Source organism: Leuresthes tenuis, unplaced genomic scaffold (genome assembly GCF_036924035.1).
Source record: "Leuresthes tenuis unplaced genomic scaffold, fLeuTen1.0.hap1 SCAF_22, whole genome shotgun sequence".
Lineage (NCBI taxonomy): Eukaryota > Metazoa > Chordata > Actinopteri > Atheriniformes > Atherinopsidae > Leuresthes > Leuresthes tenuis.
In genome coordinates this window covers 14,867,517-14,889,665 of record NW_027325376.1, presented here as the reverse complement: position 1 = coordinate 14,889,665, position 22,149 = coordinate 14,867,517, and the positions used below count along the sequence as shown (strand labels likewise).

Sequence of the window (22,149 nt, the reverse complement as noted above, 5' to 3'; positions counted from 1 at the left end):
CAACGCGTTGCCATAGTAACGCCCTCCTGTCGCCTGTTATCGGAAGTTTTTTCTTCTTCCGCTTCTTCTGAAAATGTGTTCAGCGTGCCTGTTTGTGTGGATTTAGCGGAGCGAGTAGAAGTGGGCTCGATCGCCTCTGTCTTATCTCGGCAGACCTCCTGCTGGACTTTTTACGCATCTTTTGAAGGTTTTAATGAATTCAAACGTTTTTGTAAAAGCTCGTATTCAAAGGTTTGTAATTTCTTAAAAGTTCCCTAAAACAAACGTTGTGGTCGGTCATCATTTCAAGTTCTAAAGCTCTGCAAAAAAAAAAAAAAGATTCATGATAAACATGTCTATTTGCTAGTGTCTTATATGCAAATCTACATTTGCTATTGACTACTTTGCTTTATATGATGCAAGCAGTGGAATCTTTTTTGTTTTGTCTTTGAAAGTGTCCTGATGTCTGAACTTTAGATATATATTTTACCCTTAATTCATTTTCTCAAGAAGCTTTGCCTTTTGCCAGTTCAGAGTTGTCCATTCATCCACTTTCTATGCCTGTTCAATCCAACTCCCAGCTGTTGGGCGAGAGGTACACCCTGGACAGGTTTCCAGTTCATCACAGGGCCAAAGTGTGACCTAGGGGCAATTTAAAGTCACCAGTTAACCTAACATGCATGTTTTTGGACAGTGGGGGGAAGCCGGAGTACCTGGAGAGAACCCACGCATTCACGGGGAGAACATGCTAACTCCATGCAGAACGGCCCCAGCTGGGATTCAAACCAGAAACCCTATTCCTGTGATGCTAATCACCACACCACCGTACAGCCCCAGTTCTTCTTAAAATCTTATTAGTCTTGTCATCCTTCAAGGACAAATGTGGGTCATAAGAAAACTGCAGCTGAGTCATCCCTGAGTCAAACATGTTTTGCTGTTTGGGAAAAGATGACTCCAACAGGAGCTCTTTGTCTCCATCTAATGTCGCAATGTTGCCTCTCCTGCTTCCTCCTTGTAGTGTTTAAAGCACATGATGCACCTCCAGAAATATTTCATGTATTCTCATTCAAAGCACATTTGAGCTCATACATCATCCAAAAAGGCTTAATCATAAATACTGATCATAATAAAGGAATAATGTCAGTCATCAATTCTCCTAAGGAATCTTTGACTTGTGTAGGTGCATTATTATACTGTTTTTTTTAGTTTTATCTAAGCATGGAAGCCTGGGCATCCAGGCTGCTGATTATAGTTCCACTTAAGTTTCTATTCATCTCAGGTAGTGTGAGCTTTTATCAGCATACAATGTAAAGAAACCTAGCATATCCCAGCTTTATTTGGAGTATTCTCCTGCCATCAAAACCACAATAAGACCTTCTTAAGAATAAGGCAATAAGGCAGGTGCAAGACATAAGCTGCATACTTCGAAAAAATACAATCGTAAATGTTATACTTATGTTATTGAGACAAAACCTCTTTGGAGCAGTCCAGGTTGCCTTCTATCCAAGCACTGAGGAGCATTCAGGCACAACTTTATAACTTCTGAATAGGTGCAATGGATTACAGATGAGTAAACTATCATCAACATGATAAAACTGCTCCTTCCTTTCTTTGGCAGGGTCTCGTGCTCAGCTAACATGAAGAGTTTCTACTTAAATAACAGAATGGGCAATAGGGAGGTGGTTGCTGTGGACAGATTTGTTAGTAAATGCTGGTTAGTTTCATCTGTGTTCATTTAGATTTTCTTTGTGCAGGAAAGTCCTCGGTTATGAGCACTGGAAGTAAAGCAAATTAAGCAGAATAAATGGAAGTCATGAAAACGCATGTTTATTAAAGCAACGTAGGAGTGAAAATGGATGTACATTTTAAACTGAGCGATACATTTTTCTTCCATCTAATCAAACGAGGGGTGATACAATCAAAAAAAAGCCTTGTTTCATCATTTATTCTCTATCGTAATCATAATTTATCATTTGCAACACAAAAGCTGTCATTTATCAATTCAGTCATGAAAATGCTCTCAAACTAATATCAGAAATGATCTGATGAACTTACCTACATGATCACTTACTACTTTTTTTTTAAATGTGCCTCCATTTTTTGTTTCAAGTGCATTTTCATCCCCGTAAATTTTATCAGCTCATTTTTGGCACCCCTTACACTCACACTATAATAAAAGTATTCCATTGCATAACTCTCTCACAAACTTTTCCATACACACAATTCTGCTACTAGTTTGTGCCACAAATCCATAAATTTATATAAACAATAGTTTAATGTGTGCAAAACTATCTTTACATTCCAAGCAATCTTTTAAATGTATAACCTTACATGCAAGTTGTTATTCTATCAGTGATTGTATAGTAAAGTATAAAATTTTGTTAAAATATATCATAAGATGATTTAAAGCTTCATTTAACGACGAAAACACTTTGATAAAATATATACATATATTTACAACAATAAAATATGGAATGTGTTCAGTCATGAACTGTTTGATAATCAGTATTAAAAGAATATTTGTGCTAATCTGGATTTTCTGCAAGTTTTCTAACTTCATCCAGGAGCTCTGAGAAGGGCGGTCGACCCTGAGCCGTCTACACCACCATCGAAGAAGAAGAGGAAGTTGTGGAGGAAAACAAAGATCAAGGGGTTAACAACAGGTGAAATCATCAAATGTAGCTATACAAGAAACATGCCGCATTTAAAATAACATTTGATTGAACTGATCAGACAATTAAGTCTGATTTGTGTTCATTTAATATCTTCACTTTTCTTGATAATGGATTATTGAACTTTCATGCTCTACAAAGCATGCATTGAGTTAATGGGTGAGCGATTACCTCATGCCAGCAGCGGTACATGATGGCGTACACCAGCTGTGAGGCACGGTGGGGTCGGTACAGCCGGACCCCTCTGGTGATGTCATTCACTACTTCCAAGTTGGAGCGGTTTTCAAACGGAGTACGACCCTCCGAGTATATCTCCCACATCAGCACGCCTGCACACAGATACATACATGTCAGGACTCACTGTTAATAATACCAGAAGTGCCATGGAGTTCTGCTATTGCTATGGGTCTTCACCGAAGGACCAGACGTCTGACTTGCTGCTGTATTTACTGTAGTGAAGAACTTCAGGCGGAGACCACTTTACTGGGAACTTTGCGCCACTGGAGCTGGTGTACTGGTTGTCGAGAACGTATCTGTTAACACAAGCATAGAGTAAAAATACAACTCAAGAGCTCTCGTGGTTTTGGTGTTAAATATTTTGGGGAAATAATGTATTTACTGGAGCTGATTTAAATAAGAAAATTGATACCACTCTTATAATTCTGTAAGTGGGCCTGAGCCAGTAGCCAATTAGCTAGACTGAACTTGGCTTGGCTTAGCTTAGCTTAGCTTAGCTTAGCTTAGCTTAACACTTAGACTGGAAACAGGGAAACAAATTAGATTGACTCTAACAATATCAAAGTTCACCTGAAACTGTCTCTTATACTAACCAATTTTTATATCAAATGTTTATTACAACAATTCAAAACTTGATGCAAGTAATTAGACATTTTATTAAAAAAATAGAGCACTAGAAACTCGTCATGTGGTACAGAAGATGTACACTACTTGTGGCCTGGAAACAGCAGTTATTGAGCTGACAGAATGCGTGAACACTAGCTAGTGCTTATGTTTGAAGCTCGTTATTCAATTTTCTTACACGTTGAGAATGCCTGGTACTGATACTCTGAATGTCTGAGAACGATACTCTGCAGACATTTCAGCCATGAAATGGCAAGCTTTTTTTTTTTACTGAGATGCAGAATTTGAGAAATTATTCATTAATGTGTATCAGAACCATATTTGATACTTATTGCTCAGCCTAAACAGCAAACATGTTCGAAGCTATTTTGTAATTTAGCAATTTTTTTAAATATTTGCTACATTGGGGCCACCATTGCTCAAAAAACTGTTATTTGGCATATTTTATTTAATTGGGGTACTATTACTATTAATTCATTATTAGTCTATTGGAGGTTGTTATACAGTTACACTTGATACAGAAAAATATAATTTTGCATAGATTTGTGTCATCCAGTTTGGATTAGTTACTGTGTTGTGGTGGGAAATTACAACATTTTCTCACACAAAAAATAATAATTCTATCCATCACCTCGGTTTATGCAACACGTAACTGTAAATATTCAGTGTGTAATTAGCACTGCTGCATTCAAGCAGCATCCAGACTGCATCAGCAGCTGTCTGGCCCTACCTCTTCGCGACTGCTCTATATAATATGCTGGGTGAGTCAGTGAACAAGTGGACAAGCCAAACACACCCTTTGTCTTTGTCTTAAAGCAAAGCTAAGCTACCCAGCTGCTGGTTCTGGCTCTGCATGCTTCATATTGTATAAACAAAATTCCTTATGTGGAAATGTGACATAAAGCGGCCTCTTTACCTGGTCATTCCAAAGTCGCTGACCTTCACCACGTTGTGTTCATTAACCAGGCAGTTCCTGGCTGCCTGGATGATAGAAAAATATACAGAAGACAAACATTCAATTCAAAATTGCCCCCAAAGCAACAAAATCTATTGAGCATAAGATTTATCTTTCATTGTGTACATTTTTTAGCCTCATTAAAGTAGCTGAAGTTCACATGTCAAAGCTGCTGAAGTGAAAGCTGAGCTAACTCTTTCTTTTGCTCTTATTTTTACTCCTTTATGATTTAGGTTCGGGCCATTTTTAAGTGGCAGAATTTTCAACTCTCAAAAGGGATTAAAATCATCGCTCTCGTTAGTTTAAAATTCCTGGAATAAAAAGTGGGTAAATTAGCTTCAGTCAATGCTAACAGATAGCCTAAGTCAGTGCAGTCTGCTTTTTAGTTCATTTTTTTGTGGTTTGTTTGATCTAAAGACCGTATGTTATGCTTAATTAGTTATATTATTTGGGGGGTGTACTTGAATAGACTCATGTGTCTTAATATTAAAAAAAAAACCCATCAAAACAGTAGAGGGAATGAGGCAATTGCTTTGTCTTTAGATACATATGCATACACTCTATGAGACGCTCTGCAGTGCTGACAAGACGTGATAAATGACGGCCTTGAAGCAGTACGTGCTGGTCCAAAATCTTGTCTGACTTTTGCCATGCCGGACAACGCCACCTTGTCACATGACATTACTGCCTCACAGGTGCAAGATGACTGCAAGCGGATCAGGTAAGGCTATGCAGCTGCTCTCCACTAGTTGCACCAAGTGGGATTTACCTCCACGATGACACAACTCTGCCTGGATTGACGGAAGGCTTTACTAATGCACATGACACGTGTCAGATTTTTATTCTCAGGAACCACAGATCATTTATTTTACAGTGTTCATCTCAACTTTGAAATAAGAAATTGAAATCGTAAAAATGAAGTGGTTACAAAAGATGAATGCTTCTGAGAAAGCTGTGGGACAGATTTCCTACTCAACTTACCATTAGTTGTCAGTATATCATCATCAGTCTCCCTGTACTGAAAACAAATAATTTAACTCCACACGGGTTGCATGGATGATTCGGACCAGGAAATTTAAAAGGAAAAATCCATTCAAAGAAAAAGCTAAAGAGGTTCTTCTCAGATTTGGAACTGGAAAAGTCACTTTATCTATTCAAATAGACTCCAATTTTATGATGATGAATTATATCTATCCATGTAATAAGTTCTATCGAGATCCAAGCTAACATGCATGTTACTGGATGGTGGGAGGAAGTTGGAGATAACCTACACATACACATGCAAACCAGAAACCACACAGAATATTGGATTTGATGTTGCTATTACTAGGAAAGAAGTACAGAGAGCACTCTTGCTGAACTAATGACCCAACTGGTATTTCCACGAAATCAGTGCAAATGACTCGCAAAGCCATTTTATATTTTATATTTCACATTTCACGCCACCTGCAGTTCTCATTGGCACATAAGGCACCCAAAGGTGCACCTGAACGCACCGTTGTTTAAGACGTGCCAAGTATCAGAAGTAAAGCCTGTGACAAAAATGAGGAGTTTCAGCTGTGTCTTTTGGGGATAAATAACTCTTTGGGTTTTGAAACATTTAACATGCACCAAAAACTATAGAACATCCACAGTGAGGAAAAAAAAAAAAAATTATTTCTAATTTCTTGCTTAAGTCTTTTTTGTGGAGACTCACCAGGTCTCTGTGGATGAAACTATTTGACTCCAGGTACTCCATCCCCTCACAGATGTCTTGGCACATAGACAGAAGCCACGCCTCCTTCAGTGTCCTGCCCCTCTGCCGCAGGAAATTTAGCAGGCAGCCATTCTCCATGAACTCAGCCACAATCAGCAAGGGACGCTGCTGTAAGCAAACGCCATAGAGCTGCACCAGTTTTGGATGGCACAGCCTCCTGACAGAGACAAAAAAAAGTCAAGAGGAGTCCATTTTTCCCCCTCGTTTTTGACTCCATCCAGTTTTTATTTTGCTGATCTTCCCTTTGTACTCACGTCATGACTTTGGCCTCCTCAACAAAGTCCTCCTCGTACATGGCTCCCTCCCGGATGGCCTTGATGGCCACTCTCTGCTGAGCCCTCCACTTGCCAAGTTTCACCACCCCGAACTGGCCACTGCCCAGCTCCTTCATGAAGGTCAGCTCACTGGGATTAATCTCCCACTTCTCTGGAGGAAGAAAGAGGGGAGGGCAAGTGTGGGAAAATCAGAAAAAAGAGACAAGCTTTGTTAAAACCACTTCATTCTTTTATAGTTCTGTTTAACACTGTTGAGCACATTTCTCTACCTTTTGGACACTTACTTTCATGTAAAGTCAGAATGCAACATTTTAAGACTTGAAACCTGCTCAAAGTGCACTCGTAAAAATATGTTTCTGGTTCGTTGTATGTTTATGAGAACATGCAAGCTCAGGCTGCAGACTGCTCTGAATACTCAGTTTACATATCTCCTACTTTTGTGATAAGCTGGCATTAGCTCCTCACAGATTTCTGTAAATGCCTGATGCAGGCGAGATCAAAAAGTACAGACAGTTTTGGTCACAAGAACTGGGTGCTGCCACTCAGCAGTCTTCCAAAAGCTGGTCAATCAGTAGAATGTGGGCTTTTAGGGAGGGGCTTCTTAAAGAAACAGCAACCAAAATCACCTGAAGGGCTACAGCAAAGACCAGAGCCCAAATCAACAAATATTTTATAAACTTTAAATCATACAAAGCTACCTCTATGCCTCTCTTATGATAATAATTCAAAATATTTGTTTCACTTTGCCCAGTTTCAATGGTTTTATTGAGTTATTATTGTTCAACAATACACGGCATAGCTTGAAGTAAAAGTGTCTATGAATTTACCTGAGCTAAATCCAGCTGTGGCTGGTACACACCTTCCCATTGGTCCTATTGCATATCGCAACCTGGTCACAAGGCCTGCAGAAAGACACATTAACTGAAACATGAAGCGTTGAACTGTTGTTGATTTATGCACACATAATGCAAGTCTCTACCTACCTGCTGCGTTGTGTTCGTGGTAATGTATCACATCTGGTATGCAACTGAAGGTATGTTTTTCAGCCAAGAAGTATTGGCCGGTGTCAGTCATTTTGATCTGGTAATGTCTTGCATCTCCATTAGGACTGCACATAGAAATTAAAGTTTTTCATTTTATTACTGTCTGCATATGTGGATCTCCACTGTATTTGTTTTGCAATTCCTAGACAAGCTCATACTTAAACATTGAGACTGCATGTGGCAATATGAATTACCCCAATGTCTTGGTGTAAACTGACACAGTGTAGACTCCCTTTTGACTAGACTCCCGGACTACGAAACCACCCTCTTTGTCCTGGAAATAAAACAAAAAAAACATCAGGAAATAATAGGTATTTGTTAGAATTCTCAATTTTTAGTTTTGTTGCAAAAAATCACATTCTTCTAAATTTCGACTATCAAAGATTTGATGCATTGATTTGCTATATTTGAGCATTTGTTCTATTTTGTCAGAAAAAAAGCAATGAAATTATCAAAGGAATTTATAGTTTTTCTTGAGCTCTACCTACTGCACACATTAAGAGTGTGTATCCCAGCCTTTTTCAGGCATAAACACAATTAAATGCAGATATTGCGATAGATAAATGGGTGAATACCTCCTGCCTTAGCAGCTGCTCTGCTTCTGTCCTGGTGATGTTCTTGCAGTACCATCTCCATGAAGGAAACGATAAAAGATAAAAATTATTAGTTTTTAAATTTCCGATATCACTTAATTGGAGAGAAAAGGGAGGAAAAAAATGTGAGACTCACGAGTTTGCTTCAATTTTGTTTTTTTCCGTCACATAGTTACTGGGGATGAAGCCTTTATTCCTGACAGAAACAATGCAAAAAGGAATGACAGTCTGCTGATTGAAAACATTTCAGGAATGTTTTGAAACTGATAATGTTAACAGTTTTGCAGTATGTACAGACTGAGAAATAACTCTGGCGATGTTGCAAAAATTTAATTCAGTTTCCGTAAATCCCGTGTTTGTATAATACCAGATAATAGTCTTCTGAATACAAGGAAAAGTAGGTGAATTCTGAAACATTGACACCAATATTTTATCTTAAACATGCAGCAGAGTCTAAGAGTACAGCCTGACAACATATTGTGAATCTGCCATGAAAGGAATTACACATGTTACTCATGAGTCATATGAATACTTCAGGAGATCCAAGTTTGTCTCCTTTCTTTACTTTGTAAATTAACCCTTTTTTTCAGTCACTGTTTGGTTGGGTCTAGGCATAAAAATCTATTTGGTGAGACTGATGTATTAAAAAGTAATTAATTAGGGTAAGGGAAACATATCTAATTAGATTAGCTATTTAGCGTTATCCATTAAGCACCAACTGCATAATCAACTGCTTAAAAGATAAGAAGAGAAGCCAGTACAGCAAAGAGGGGACATTCCCTTTGATATCCATTACACCATCCGTTATTATTCCTGCTACAGTCCCAGCATGATGTAACAAACTGTTATTTAGTCTCTAATTTATAGGGAACCTTACACCATTCGTATGCTGGATGTTCTTGGGGAATGTTTAGAAGATTAACCAGAAACGATTTTTTGATAATAACCGTGCACGCTCACACTCCTAGAGACCTAGAGACAACCTAACATGCATGTTTTTGGACGGTGGAGGAGAAGATGCAAACTCCACGCAGAAAGGCCCCAGCTGGGAGTGGAACCAGGTACCTTCTTGCAGTGAGGCGACAGTGCTAACCATCACGCCACTGGTGCAGCCTTCAACAAATGTCATCAACACTAATACTTCTGTTTTTGTGGCTATTTCACATTTTGCTGCAGGTAGAGTAAGATATCTTAGCCGTGAGGACATTAAGTAATCACCTAATTTTTAAGTTTACAGCTTACACATGTCTGAAATGTGTTTAAACTGTGTCTGCTGGGTGATTTGTGTAGTTTTGATTTAACGTACCCGTGTTTGTCCTGCGCTCTCCACCATAGCTGGTCTTGCTTGTGGAGGATGACATACTCCTCCCCCTGTGGACACAACCCATTGCATCAACACACCGCTTAGTTTACGTGTGTCTTTTGTGCCTGCGTGCATGTACCTGTTTGAGCGTGAGGTCAGTGTCCTCCTTGGCAGTGAAGTCGTACATGGCGACGACGTTTAGCAGCCCTTCACCATCCCCACTCTCTGGTGGGGGGAGGGGGAGTTTCTTCCTGGACCTGTCAACCTGAGAGAAGGAGAAAGCGAAACAAAAGTCAATCCCTGGAACTGAATAGCACAGGGATACTCTGAAACACGCTCCATCTTACCGGGCAGGCGCGCCCTGGGTATCGTCTGCTCCGAAAACAAAGAGAAGTTCTGCCCTCCAATTCCAAGTGTGTGCTGATCTCCCTGAAATCAGATCATCATACAATCGATCAGTTTATCTGTCATTTGTTGTATAAAACCTGTCAAATGTTTTTGTTTTACAACTAGAAAAATGTCAACATTTAGATAATCAACTTTTTTTATAAATGGATTATATGTTAGCTTTAGCACAGAGGACAACCATCAAGTTGCATTTACATCAGGCTTTGTTCAATCTGTTTTCATCTGTTTGCTTCCTTGGTACAAATACAGTATATTAATACAGCCAGGCTTCCGATAAAGCTGTCTCAATCATGTTTTTCCGTCCCTCTTATCAGACAGTGAGTCTGACATGTAGGCTGAAAAGTAGCTCATTAAGAGCATGTGTCAACCCACTGTCACCATCAAAGCATGTCAAGACTGCTGGTCTTCTGCTGATAGTTACAGTACTGTCAAAAAGTCTTCAGCCTCCCCACTCAGTGACATTCCAATGTCCTTGTAGTATATCCTTGTGAGGTGTGTCCATAGCCACTCTTTGTGATTATCTGGCTACGGTCCCATTGAGTTCCCGATGAAGACTCTTAACATTGATGCTGTGGAGTTTCAAGCACTCCATGTGTGCAGCATTACAGTCTGGAGTGTCAGTTCTGTCACTCAGTGGATGGTGCTTATCTCCTCGGGTGTCGCTTCCAGTTCCCCTCCTAACTCCACTCATGTATTGAGCCATGTGTTCCTGTTCTGTCCGCTGTGGTCAGCTCTCAAAGTCTGTAAGTGTTGATCTTTGCCTCCATGGGGATACTGCCCCTTACTGCTCTTTGTGTTGTTCATCTTGTAATCAATCAGCTCTATGATCACCACATAACATACCACACCATCCTCTAGCAGACTTGTCAAGAACTGCCCTAGTGTTAAGGTTATCAGGGCTTTGTAATGGGTCTTGGTTCTCATCCTCGGACGGTGGAGATGATTTGTCCTCTCTGACCCGACACCTTGGATCCTCCTTGCTGCAGCATCTTTGTTCCTCATCCATCCTTAGTTGTGGTAGCAGATTCCATTTGGAATATTGAGTCAGAGGTTGTTTAGATGTTGTGTTTCTAAGTATCTATTGGCGCCACATCCTCTGCATATACCCTCTCACAGGGATTGATGGAATAGTAGCATTCCAACAATGTGAGATTCTCCATTCTAGTCCATGAATGAAGACTGAGATGGAGGTCATACCAGGAATAAACCTTGGTCCATCAACATTTAGTGGCACTTTCTAAAGATTTTTTCCTCAGTTCTCTTTTTTTAATGAGATCCAATTTTAGTAGTTAGCCACAGCACTAGGAAATGCTATTTTGTTTCACATCCTCAAATAATCAACAACAATTGCTGTTTTGATCAAATCCATTCAGAAAATGTAAAAGCCCCTTGGGTTTTTAGCATTACCTGGTCTGAACCGAACAGCAGCAGCAGATTACAGAGCGGATGGAGTGATCTGGAGGAGGAAACACATAAGAGGAAGATTTGTTTTAATGGAAAAAGCAAGTAGATCTTACCAACAATAATTTCTCCTCGAGCGGAGACACTACATTCAGTTTTGAAGGAATAGTTTGACATTCTGGGCTGCGATGTCTGAAATTAGGATTTAACGAGATTAGCTCATGTGAGCATAACGAGTTGAAACGAGGAGAAACATAATCTGGCACTTGAACGTATCGGATAACATTATTTATGTCGTGTGAAACTCCTTTTTGCTTCTCAAAGGATGGAGAGCATTCAATGAAGAGGCCACCCAGTACTCTTTTGATTAAAATGGACAAACGCCATTCCTAGGGTTTTTTTGTCATAAGATTGTAGTTGCTTAATTTTGATTCACATTACAGCTTTCAGACCACGTTTAAAATTTTGGTCCGACTGTCATAAAACAGGTGTTCTGCTGCAGTTTTGCTGTTATTCTGATATCGCTCTTTTTTCCCCCCAACTCTGAAACTTTCATAGTAATGGAAATCTCTCAGATAATGATTTAAGTACAGACTTATTCAGATCTTATTTCAATCCATAATGTAGCCTATTTGTATTGAGAGTAAACATACAGTGAGATTTCTGTAAGTTTGGTATTTCATAACACAAACCAACCAAACAAATACCAGACGTCCACGGATATGTTTTTCAGGGCAAAATCAGGTTTGCCCAACATTGCCCTTATTTAGCTTTAAGCAGGATCTTAAACAGGGCATCATTGGTCTACAACTGTATAAATGAATAAAGATGGAGCAACTTTAAATCTTTCTGGAAACAGATTTTAGAAAATGGTTCAGGTGAAATAAACCAATTTTGGTCCATTTGTAAATGGCTGAAACCAGATATTTCATATTAGTAACATCTGCAACTGCCATCGCCATTGTGGTTATCTTAAGTTCCTGCATTAAATAAGGAAAGATGCTCATAGTGTGTGTTAGGGGGACTGGGATAGTGTAGTGGTATGATTGCCACCTTTCGTGAGGGAGACCTGGGTTCAATACCTGCATGAAAGGTACTACCTCCAGTAGGGGTCCTTAGGCAAGACCCCCTTACCCTACCTGGAAGTTGCTTTGGATAAAAGCATCTGCCAAATGCATAAACATAAAGTAATGTAGCATAATGTACTTGTTTCTGTACCTTTAGCTGAGCAGGACATTGCTTGATGTGAAGTCAATAGGCTAACAATTCACGATGTAGCGGTTTGAGCTCTCTCACATTCACTGACTGTACCACCAGCTGTTTAAGTTGAACTTTTTCTTTTTGTGTGTCTCTGCGGTTTTAAGTAGGAGGTCTTTGTCAGGAAGTATAGTTTCCTTTTCTGCAGAATTAACACTCTCCCTGCCTCCACAAGTCTTTGCGCATGTTTCTGTGGACAAATGAGCGAGCGTACGTGTACATGTGTCTTTGTGTCTATGTGGTTATAGAGACAGTGGGCTACTTTACTTCCTGTGTGAGCCTGAGAGAGAAACTCAAATGCCTGTAATGTGATCTAAAGCTGACTTGTATGACTTGTGCTTGTCTGAATGTCCCTTCATTCAAATCAGCCCTGATCCAAACAACAGCACTCCAGAGTTGATGGCATCAGAAGGGACTCTTCTGATGGTTTGTGGTGAACCGACATCCCATTAGCACACTTTCTATGATTTTTCTGTCATGTTTTCAAAACATTTTAGACAGTTGACCTATGACTGTGCTTCCTCTATAAGATACAGTAAATACAACAAATAAATACATCATACAGTGAATACATCAATCAATTAAGATTCTGAAGCCTTTTTTGTATGATATTTACTTTTTGTGGTGCAACGTAATCAACTTAGCTTTGAATTAGTTTTATTTAGAAAAATAGTCTAATCTTACCATCATCTCAACCCATTTTCCAATATAAAACAATGTCTAAGCTGCTTTATTGTGTTCAAATTTACATGAAAATCGGTTTAAATATTATCTTCGTTCTGCAAAATAACACTGCCTTAATAAAAAGATTAAAAAAAAGTTAAAGCACTGTACAAAAATCTAGAGCCATCCTTCATTTCTTGATATTTTGTCTTCAATTTTGAGATTAACATGCTTTATTTTCTTTATTCTGTTTTTTCTTTTAAAGCAGTTTAACACGGACCTATCAATCATTCGAGCACGAAAAAACATCAAACTGGAGGGATGAACCTGTGTTCTGTTCATGCCTCAGCAAGGACCAAATTCAAATTGAATCTTCATGCACTTTGTTGCTATCAGCCTGTCACAATGACACATAATGTATTCCCATGACTTTAGTTGCATAAATGAAAAATGCCAAAGATAATACAGTCTGACAGATATGGAATAGTATTGTTGAACCAACAAGGTGAGTCCCAATAAACTATTAGCTGAAAATTTGGCAAATCTCAGCACTGGGGGCACTGCATCCTTAAAAAAAAATTGCGGAAACTGGACAAGTGGAGGACAAAAGAAGAAGAGGCAGGCCTAAGATTATCTACAGCAGTTTCAGTTTTAGAACGCGGTGTTATTGAGAAATAGAAGGAAATCCAGCAAAGACCTGCCGCAGGACCTAAGAGGCGCTTCTGGACCTTCAGTTGATCCATCTACTGTTCACCGAAGCCCCATGTATGATCTCAGTGGAAGGGTGGCAATCCAGAACCCATTCGTATGGAAGGGAAACAGTGATAAAGGCTAAATGTATGCCAACTGGCACAAAAACTGAACAGAAGACCAGTAGAAAGAGGTGTTATGGAGTGATAACTTCTCTCCAGAACAAAATGCCAAGTAGAACATCTTGGGCATTGTGTCTTGATTTAGTTTTGTGTGACTCTTTAGCAATTTTCTCATCGAAACATCCCTATAGGGTGCTACTGGAACTGTAAACGACCCTGTTATCTGATGCTTGTGAATATAGCACGTGTGCCTGATACTGCCCTAGTTACCTCTTTGTTTTAGCAGGTGCTCGGTGTCCATAATTTGTTTGCATATTGGGAGTGATTTCCCCTGGGAAATACTGATGGTGTTTGTTTTCATGACCTCTTCCTGGTAGAGATTTGAGGACTGAAACTTTGTGTTGTTAAAGAGAGTTTTAATTGAAGGAATGCACACAGGTCTTTAGTTTTCCTTTCACTTTTGGTAGATTTTAAAAACAGAAGTTGAAATATTTCCAACTGAAAAGAAAGGATCTGAAAGCTGTTTGAGTAACATTTTGCAGTTATGTCTTTTCATAACATGGCATTATATTCTTGTTGAGGCTCTGATAATTCAAAAGGTCAAGTACATGATTTTATTTAGGTCATCTACTAGATGAGGTCTACTTTAGTCACAAACCACTCAATTCTTCTCACACTGTACACTGGCAGCACTTTTTGTCACCTTCTGACTGAAAGGCTCCATTTTAGCTTCTGCCTCTTTAAGGCCCTTACCTTTAACTCAGTTTCCTCAGTGTGTCAGTCAGCTATGGTAAAATGTGTGACAGCTACTTATCCTTTGAAGCTCCAAACAAGCCATTATGCAGACATGATTTAGTTGTGTTTAATCGTGATGTTACGAAGTAAAGGAGGGAAAGCTTCAATTGCAAAAACAATGTTTCATAAAGCTCAGAAGGAATGTTTTCTGTGGGTGAGGACAATTCCCTTTGATGTGTACTTTGGACTTCGTAACTCCACAAACCTTTTAAATGTGCAAACAGCTAAATAATATACTGAATCGAGGAAAAAGGTAACATGTATGATATGTCCTTTGTATGGGTCTAAAAGGGAAGCAAGACGGAGGACGTTTAAAGCATTTCGTCCCACCATTGCCATGGGCAATGTTAGATCACTGGCAAAGAAACTTGACCAGAACACAAAGGGAGTGTACAGCTTTAAGAGTGTACAGGCAGACAGAGACTACAAATAGGGCTAAAAGTGTAAAGAAGGTGGGAATGCAGCACTTAATAACACTACATGGTGTAATCCTGGACATGTTACTGAGATTAAGCATTTGTACACCCTGCTTCTGTCTTTGTGGGGAAAAAATGACTAGTGGACTCAATCTAAAACTCTATCATGTAGTCAAACCTTCACACCTGCGTGAGAAACAGAAATGAAACTTGAGCTACTGAACGTTTCTGTAGACCACAGGTGTTACCTTGCACACAAGTGCATCGCCTGCACTAAATATGGAGCTTTAAGCTTACATTTTCACTTTGTCTGCACAGTCAGAAGCACAACAGTAACATGGTGAAATGAAATCTGAAGCCTCTCTGTCCCCTTTGTGCTCTTCTCAATCTGATTTGCCTGATCTGAATGGTTTTAGAGGCAAACACAAAGCCCCAGAGTTCAGGCTCAAGAAATATTGTACTGAAGCTTGAAGGCTGTTACACACGTGTACGTCGCATCTGGTAAATTAATGTGTGTAAGTAGAAAAAAACATGTTTATTTAAAGATAACGCCCTATTCATCAGGAAAGGTTGGGTTTTTTTGTCTTGTTTTATGTATTTGTTTCGTTTGAGTCTCAGTAGTTTATCTTAACTGATGTTCCGCACAAATGTTTGCTCTGTAGATTTGCCTAACGCTGGTTTTGTTTGGTTTGGTTTTGTCTGCATCCTGCCACAATTTTGAAAGTTACAAAGTTCTTGCAGCTCTCATAACCCCATCCTTAAAGCTCTGTGCATTGTGTACGTCCCCCTACCCCCCCACAAAGGATTGATTCGGTATTCTGTCTACAGTTAGTGTGTGAGCAGGTACTTACTTGAGTGAATCATGTCTGTCTTTACGTCTCTTCTGTCTCCTCTGTTCTCCTCCTACTGTTCCTCTTCCTCAGCTCCAGTCTTTCTTCTTCAGTTCGACTTTTTGAGGTCAGCTTCGATTCCTCTGCATCGATGAAGCTGATGTGATGCCACAGGTGGGGAACGACAGAGACGTAGAGGAAGAGAGATAGCGGCAGGTGGGTGGAGGAAGTAAAGACGGCGAAGAAGAGAAGACAAACGAAGATATAAAGAGAACGAAGAGGAGGTTCTATAGCTCATGCTGTTGTCAGCCTTTGGCCACATCAGTCAAGTTTTAAATGTCTGCTTTCAACTGAAATTGCTTATTTGCACACCATTTACAGAGTGGGAGAGAGATAAAGACTATGAAATAGAGAGGAAGTGAAAGAATGACGTGCATGAAACCACAAAGCACCCGTCTGCGAATAAATCCAGGAAGAACACACACATAAAGTAACACTCATCAAGAAACAACAAACTCCTGTTGAACAATCTGATGTTTTAGCTCAAAAGGGGCTTTTTGTTACTGACTAATTATCAGAGTTGGTGGCTCCCTGAACATAACATTCAAACTGACATACAGTCATGTGAAAAGGAAAGTGCCCCCTCTGTCAGCTGTAAGGTTGTATGCATCAGGAGAGAATGAAAATCATCTCGTCCTCACCAGGTCTTAAAATTGATTAAATACTAGTTCAGATTATCAACAAACTAGCCAAAATGCAGAAGCAGTGAGTGAAAAAAACTACACTTTCACAGCTTTTAAAGGAATTTTGTTGGTCTGGAGCATTGAAATGCATGTGTCAACACAATGCAGAGGAGGAAAGACATCAGTTAACTTAGCGAAGCAACTGTTGCGTCCCATTAAGTCTGAGAAGGTCATTTCCAAACTACTTGGAGTAGGGATGCACCAATACCGATACTACATTAAAGTTTTCCAATACTACAGAATCGATACCAGTGTGACAAACTGGCACTAAAATGTGCCAGTTGTATTTGGGCTGAATATGCCTAAAGAAAAGAAAATGTGTTTAATTGTAATAACTGTAATGGCCTTCATTAGTACTGATATCGATACTCGGTGTCAGTAAGTACTTGTACTTGTACTCGGTTTTAAAAAATGCGGTATCGGTGCATCCCAAATTTGGAGTCTATCACTCTACAGTGAGATGAATTAATAAACTACAGCTGTCAATGTTCCCAGGAGTGGACACCCCAGCATGTTCACCCCAAGGTCACACTGTGCAATGTTCAAAGAAACTGTGAAAAACTCAAGAGCTACATCTCAGACTCCGTGGGACTCATTAACGTGTTCAATGTTAACTTTCAGTAGCGTACAATTAGAAAAAGACTCGACAATCATGGCTTGTCTGGAAGAGTTACCAGGAGAAAGAGTTTTATCTTTAAAAAGACCATGGCATAACACAGATCAGCACACACCCCTCATACCAACCGTCAAGCACGGCGATGGAGGGGTGATGATTTGGGCTTGCTTTGCAGCAAATGAGATGACCACGAAAACCTCTGTATACCAAGTCTAAAACAGAATGACTGAAAAAGAAAATAATCAAAATGTTGCAATGGCATAATCCAAAGTCCAGACTTAAACCCAACTGAAATGCTGTGGTGGGACCCTCGGTGAGCTGTGCATAAGTGAATGTCTGCAAACCTCAATGAACCGAAGCAATGTTGTAAAGAAGAGTGCGCCATCAGCCCTCCACACTGATAATGTCACATGGAAATATTCGAATGCAATATTCGAACATACAAGATAAATATGACCAGCATAAAATGTTGTGTAGCCTGTCTCAGATTTGATTTTAGCATGTTGTTTTTATCTTTTCCCTTTATGTCTGTTTCATTTATACCCATTTCACTATAATCAATGTCAATGTTACAATGCTATGGGTCCAAAAGAAAAAAAAACGATCATGGTAAAGAATCCCCTTATGTCTGGCCATCATTTGTCATCAGCCCCCTTATTTCTTCAAGGGCTCTGGTCCTTGCATCCTGACACTACAAACAATGACACGAAGAAAGAAAGCTGATGGAACAAAAGTAGCTTTCCTTGAGACGGAAAGTCTATTTAATGACTGCTTTATCTTAAAAATGACCACCAGCACACTGATGAGAAGGACTGAATCTAGCTGACACCAGAGAGGTTGATGGGGAGTGTATTGGAGCCACAGTTTATTAGAACCTAGTGGCCATCGTTAGAATTGCACAATAAGGCACTTATAAGGCATCAGGTGATGACTATGTTCATTTAAGTCTATCACATATTTAGGCATGCAGTGGATACGGTAAAAACAATGGTTACATATTAACTGTTATTAACTGTGTAGTCAGGAAGTGTTAAGTCTCTGCAAGTCTCTCCTTCAAGAAAAGAACTGAAACCGGGTGCGGAATGGCATGAGGGGAAATAAAAGCAAAAACACAGTCGAGCTGTTCTTTGTCTGAAGCAGTTTAAAGAGCAAGTGTATGAAGTTGGACAATGATTAATTTTGGTTTTATATGAACCCAGAGGTGCGCTAATGTTTCTTTCAGTTATTCCATCTGCCCACACTGTACTGGTTATTGACCCTTGTGGGGACTCGGGTTCAAACACTGCATAAACAGGACTCAACCTAAACTTCCTGAGTGTGTCTAAAGTTACCAAAAAGTTCCGATTTTCCAACAGATTTCTCCTCTGAGAAACAGCACAAACCTGCCCTCACTGTTTATTGCATGGATCTAAAGAAAAAAAACCTCTATAAAAAAATGCCATTGCACAACAATGATGTAAGCGTGAGTGTTCGTTCTGAGGTAAATACAACCATGACAGCGAATTCAGCAAAACGATCAGAAATAAACTGATATTAACTTCTTCCTTCTTTTTTTTTAACAACTATCAGTTTTCCTCATGCGTCTTTGTTCACTTGACACACTGCAGCTCTAAGTGTCTCTGTTTTCAAAAGCCTTCTCACTTTCGAGCCTTTCCCCTAAAACCTCTTCATTTTTACCCAACTGTTATCATTTACCAAAACAAGTTTCTCTAAAGATTTGGTCCCGAGACCAGAGGATGCTCCTGGTGTCACGCGTCGTCCTCAGAAAAGACAGAAGCGAGGCGCAATTTCGCGTCGCAGATGTAAAACATTTTCCACTCTATTTTAGGGACTGATTTGACTACTCAAATGATCTCACACCCTGCTGACCTCTTTCATCACTCTCTCTCTAACTCTCTCTCGGTATCATTCCGGTAGCGCAGTATGAGGAAGTTTCCAAAAGTGTGCACTAACTGGCTTTATGCGCGACTTCGCGTCTCAATCCCGAGCCTCCTGCACTCGGCGACACGAGATAACTGAGAGAAAACTGGATGATGAATCGCGAGGGTAAGAAGCACTTTTGGATCTGTTGTCGCTGACAGCAATATCAGGAAGTTTCGGTAAATTAACTGCTGTTGCGCAAATTCTGTGGCTGAGAAGAAAACCGCGGACCGACGCGACCTGGGGCTCAACCGTGACTTAAAAACAGAGCCTCGGTAAGGACTTGTCGAGTTAGGTGTTGGAAGTATAAAATTACAGTAATGAAGCCTCTGTAACTACACAGAAAGTCCATCAACTAACTATCGCTACGGCTTGGCAAGGACACCAAATGCAATAGTTTAATATGACTGGCTGCACCAGAGAAAGTTAATGTCTGCTTAGTCGAACCAAGGGAATATTTTAGAATATCCGTGAATCTGAAGGTAAACCAAAGGACCTTAAAGCAGGTGAACAAGCTGCGCGTCGACAAGGTGCCGCGAGCGCGCCTGTGTCTCCACTTGTCGGCTGCGTTCACGTTTTGTCGGAAACATTGGCGATAACCGTTAGTTTTTTTTTTACTCCTTCTTTGGACAAATTAAAGACAAACAATGGCACATGTAATGCCATATTGGCACAGTAATTACATTAATCTACGAAGCCAGTCACATTTGGCCTTATCTAATAGTGTGGACTCGGTGTCAGCACAGCTCCTGAAACTCAACAACAAATACATGAGATGTGACCCAACTCTGCATATTCTTTTTATATTTTGGTCCGTATGTCCATTGCAGCGCTTGACCCCTAACCCACTCATACCTTTGGTTTATGTCTGACCCACATAAAACTTGTTATGAAGCCAAAATACCAGAAGTAGCAATGTGTATGCTGTGTGAGCACCACAACATGCTGGCATTGTATATTTCTGCAAATATCTTCCATTTTTTGACCCAATGTTTGCTTTGTGATAACATTTTACTTTGCATGTGTGTTTAATCAGCATGTTGCCTTCCTGCAAAGAGATTCAGAATTTCCATTTTCAACTAAAAAGCTTGGGACTCCTCATAAACTAATTTCTTCTCACTGTCTCTGTAGACATAGCTCACATTGAATCATTCTGGTACATCTGTTAATGTATACATATATGTGAACTTGGATTTATGATTCCGGACCTGAGAAATGGGAGTTTACAACCAGCGCTAGCGCTTTAGCCCCATCCTTAGTCGGCCTCTCTCGACACGCAACTTTTGGCTTATCTTTTTTCAAGTGAGATTCATCACAACCCTGTTTCCTCTACCCCTCTCCTTCCCCCATACGCACAGATGACAGGCGTTGAATGAGGTTCTGAAAAAACCAAGCGGTTGATGGAGTTTCTTCTCTTATTTGGTGACAATATTAGGGATTTACTGGCATAAATGCAGAACAAAATCCAATGAAGACTTGATTAAACGCCTGCACATGTCCTCTCGTAGAGACATTGTAAAGACAGTGTCGAGATTACACATGCAAATCCTGCAGATTCTGCTCAACACCCAGAACTATTAAACAGAAATGCATCTTTGTTCTTATCAGTCAGGCTTATGGACATAGGAATCAAACAACAGAGAACTGGGCTTAAGCTTGCCATCTTGATGTGGGAAACTTGTTCTTCACTTGGGTATTTTCAGTTCATGCTGTTTTCTACTTCTGCTCTACTCTATTCTGGCTGGCAAATACCACTTTGTGGTAACCAGGCAACACACACACTGGTTATATTTACATTTATCTCTAAGCTATGGTAACTAGTTATTTTCAGATAGAGCTCGTTAAGATAAAAATATAAGTCAACTAATACATTGATTTGGCTACTCTTTAGATTAAGATACCCAGCAGTATAGGAAATAAGTAGCTTAAACTGCCATGTTAAAGTGACATATATATTAGTGAGTCAATTATTATACTCTGAAAATATTAGGTATGTGCTTTTGAAATGGGCAATGCTACCTAAAGAGTCTATTTTAGGTACTTTTATGGCTTACTGTTGGATTGAATAACCAATCTAAAGAGCTCTATGAGAGGGTGCTGTCTCTCTCACACTGTGGTATGCTTTCCTATTGTGGGCATTTTTATTAAACTCTAGTTGCTTGTTTTTTTGTTTAATATTCTTACTCATTCATCTGCAGTGCTTCTCTCCTGCCTCTAACCTGCATTCAGACTGGACAAGACTCATGTCTGTGAACTAGCCTGCTTGGAGACGGCCTTTAAGGACAGAAACGTCTTCTGTGTTGACTCAGCAGAACTTTATATGTGCTGAGCGTGGCAGCCAATGGGAAGAACTGTCAGTGTCGCTCTGCTATGATGTGATGATGTCGACGGTCAATATTCATTCCGGTTACGTGTACAGTTGAGTTGAACTGCTGTTACAGCTCAACCTGGCCATTTTTATTCCTTATCCTAGGAGGTGAATGAAGTTATTGACTGAAATATGTCCGGCACTATGTAGTTAAGGGACAGTGTTTTTAAAAAAATAATAAAATCAATGAATTCTACTGCTTCTAACTTTCCCTGTGGGAGATTATCGTAAATGAACGTACACCCGAATGCATCGCATAGATGTTGCCTTTAAGTGACATGAATGGCGATTTGGTCGGATTTTCCTGTGGTTGTAAAATCGTGATTTTATTAGAGCCGAGCGACAGCCAGGAAGTGCATTACCCAACTGAACAGTTAGTTTTAATGGTCTAATTTTTGGTCTTCTGACACATTTAGCTGACCAAAGGAACAGAACGATATGGGAATGACACTCAGCCGGTTTTTTGAAAATATTTTGCAAAAA

At 39.7% G+C, this 22,149-nt stretch overlaps 1 protein-coding gene across 1 annotated transcript; it reads right to left on the bottom strand.

Annotated features, from left to right (window-relative positions):
• Positions 1 to 2,456: 2,456 nt before the first annotated feature.
• Positions 2,457 to 16,416, bottom strand: txk (TXK tyrosine kinase). The gene is made up of 16 exons (XM_072376592.1): positions 16,041 to 16,416; positions 11,253 to 11,301; positions 9,785 to 9,866; positions 9,577 to 9,702; positions 9,441 to 9,505; positions 8,271 to 8,330; positions 8,117 to 8,171; positions 7,736 to 7,815; positions 7,482 to 7,606; positions 7,326 to 7,400; positions 6,478 to 6,649; positions 6,164 to 6,380; positions 4,429 to 4,493; positions 3,066 to 3,184; positions 2,823 to 2,980; positions 2,457 to 2,576 (listed from the first exon to the last, which is right to left on the bottom strand). The coding sequence occupies exons 1-16, from the start codon at positions 16,051 to 16,053 to the stop codon at positions 2,505 to 2,507; spliced, it is 1,533 nt and encodes a 510-aa protein (XP_072232693.1). The 5' UTR covers positions 16,054 to 16,416; the 3' UTR covers positions 2,457 to 2,504.
• Positions 16,417 to 22,149: the final 5,733 nt, after the last annotated feature.

What these genes read in the sequence shown, in the direction of transcription:
- txk (XM_072376592.1), bottom strand. An exon ending in GAGGAGGCCAAAGTCATGAC is followed by an intron (nt 6,381 to 6,477) that starts GTGAGTACAAAG and finishes TGTCTCTGTCAG; the next exon opens with GAGGCTGTGCCATCCAAAAC. An exon ending in AGCGACTTTGGAATGACCAG is followed by an intron (nt 3,185 to 4,428) that starts GTAAAGAGGCCG and finishes TTGTGTTAACAG; the next exon opens with ATACGTTCTCGACAACCAGT.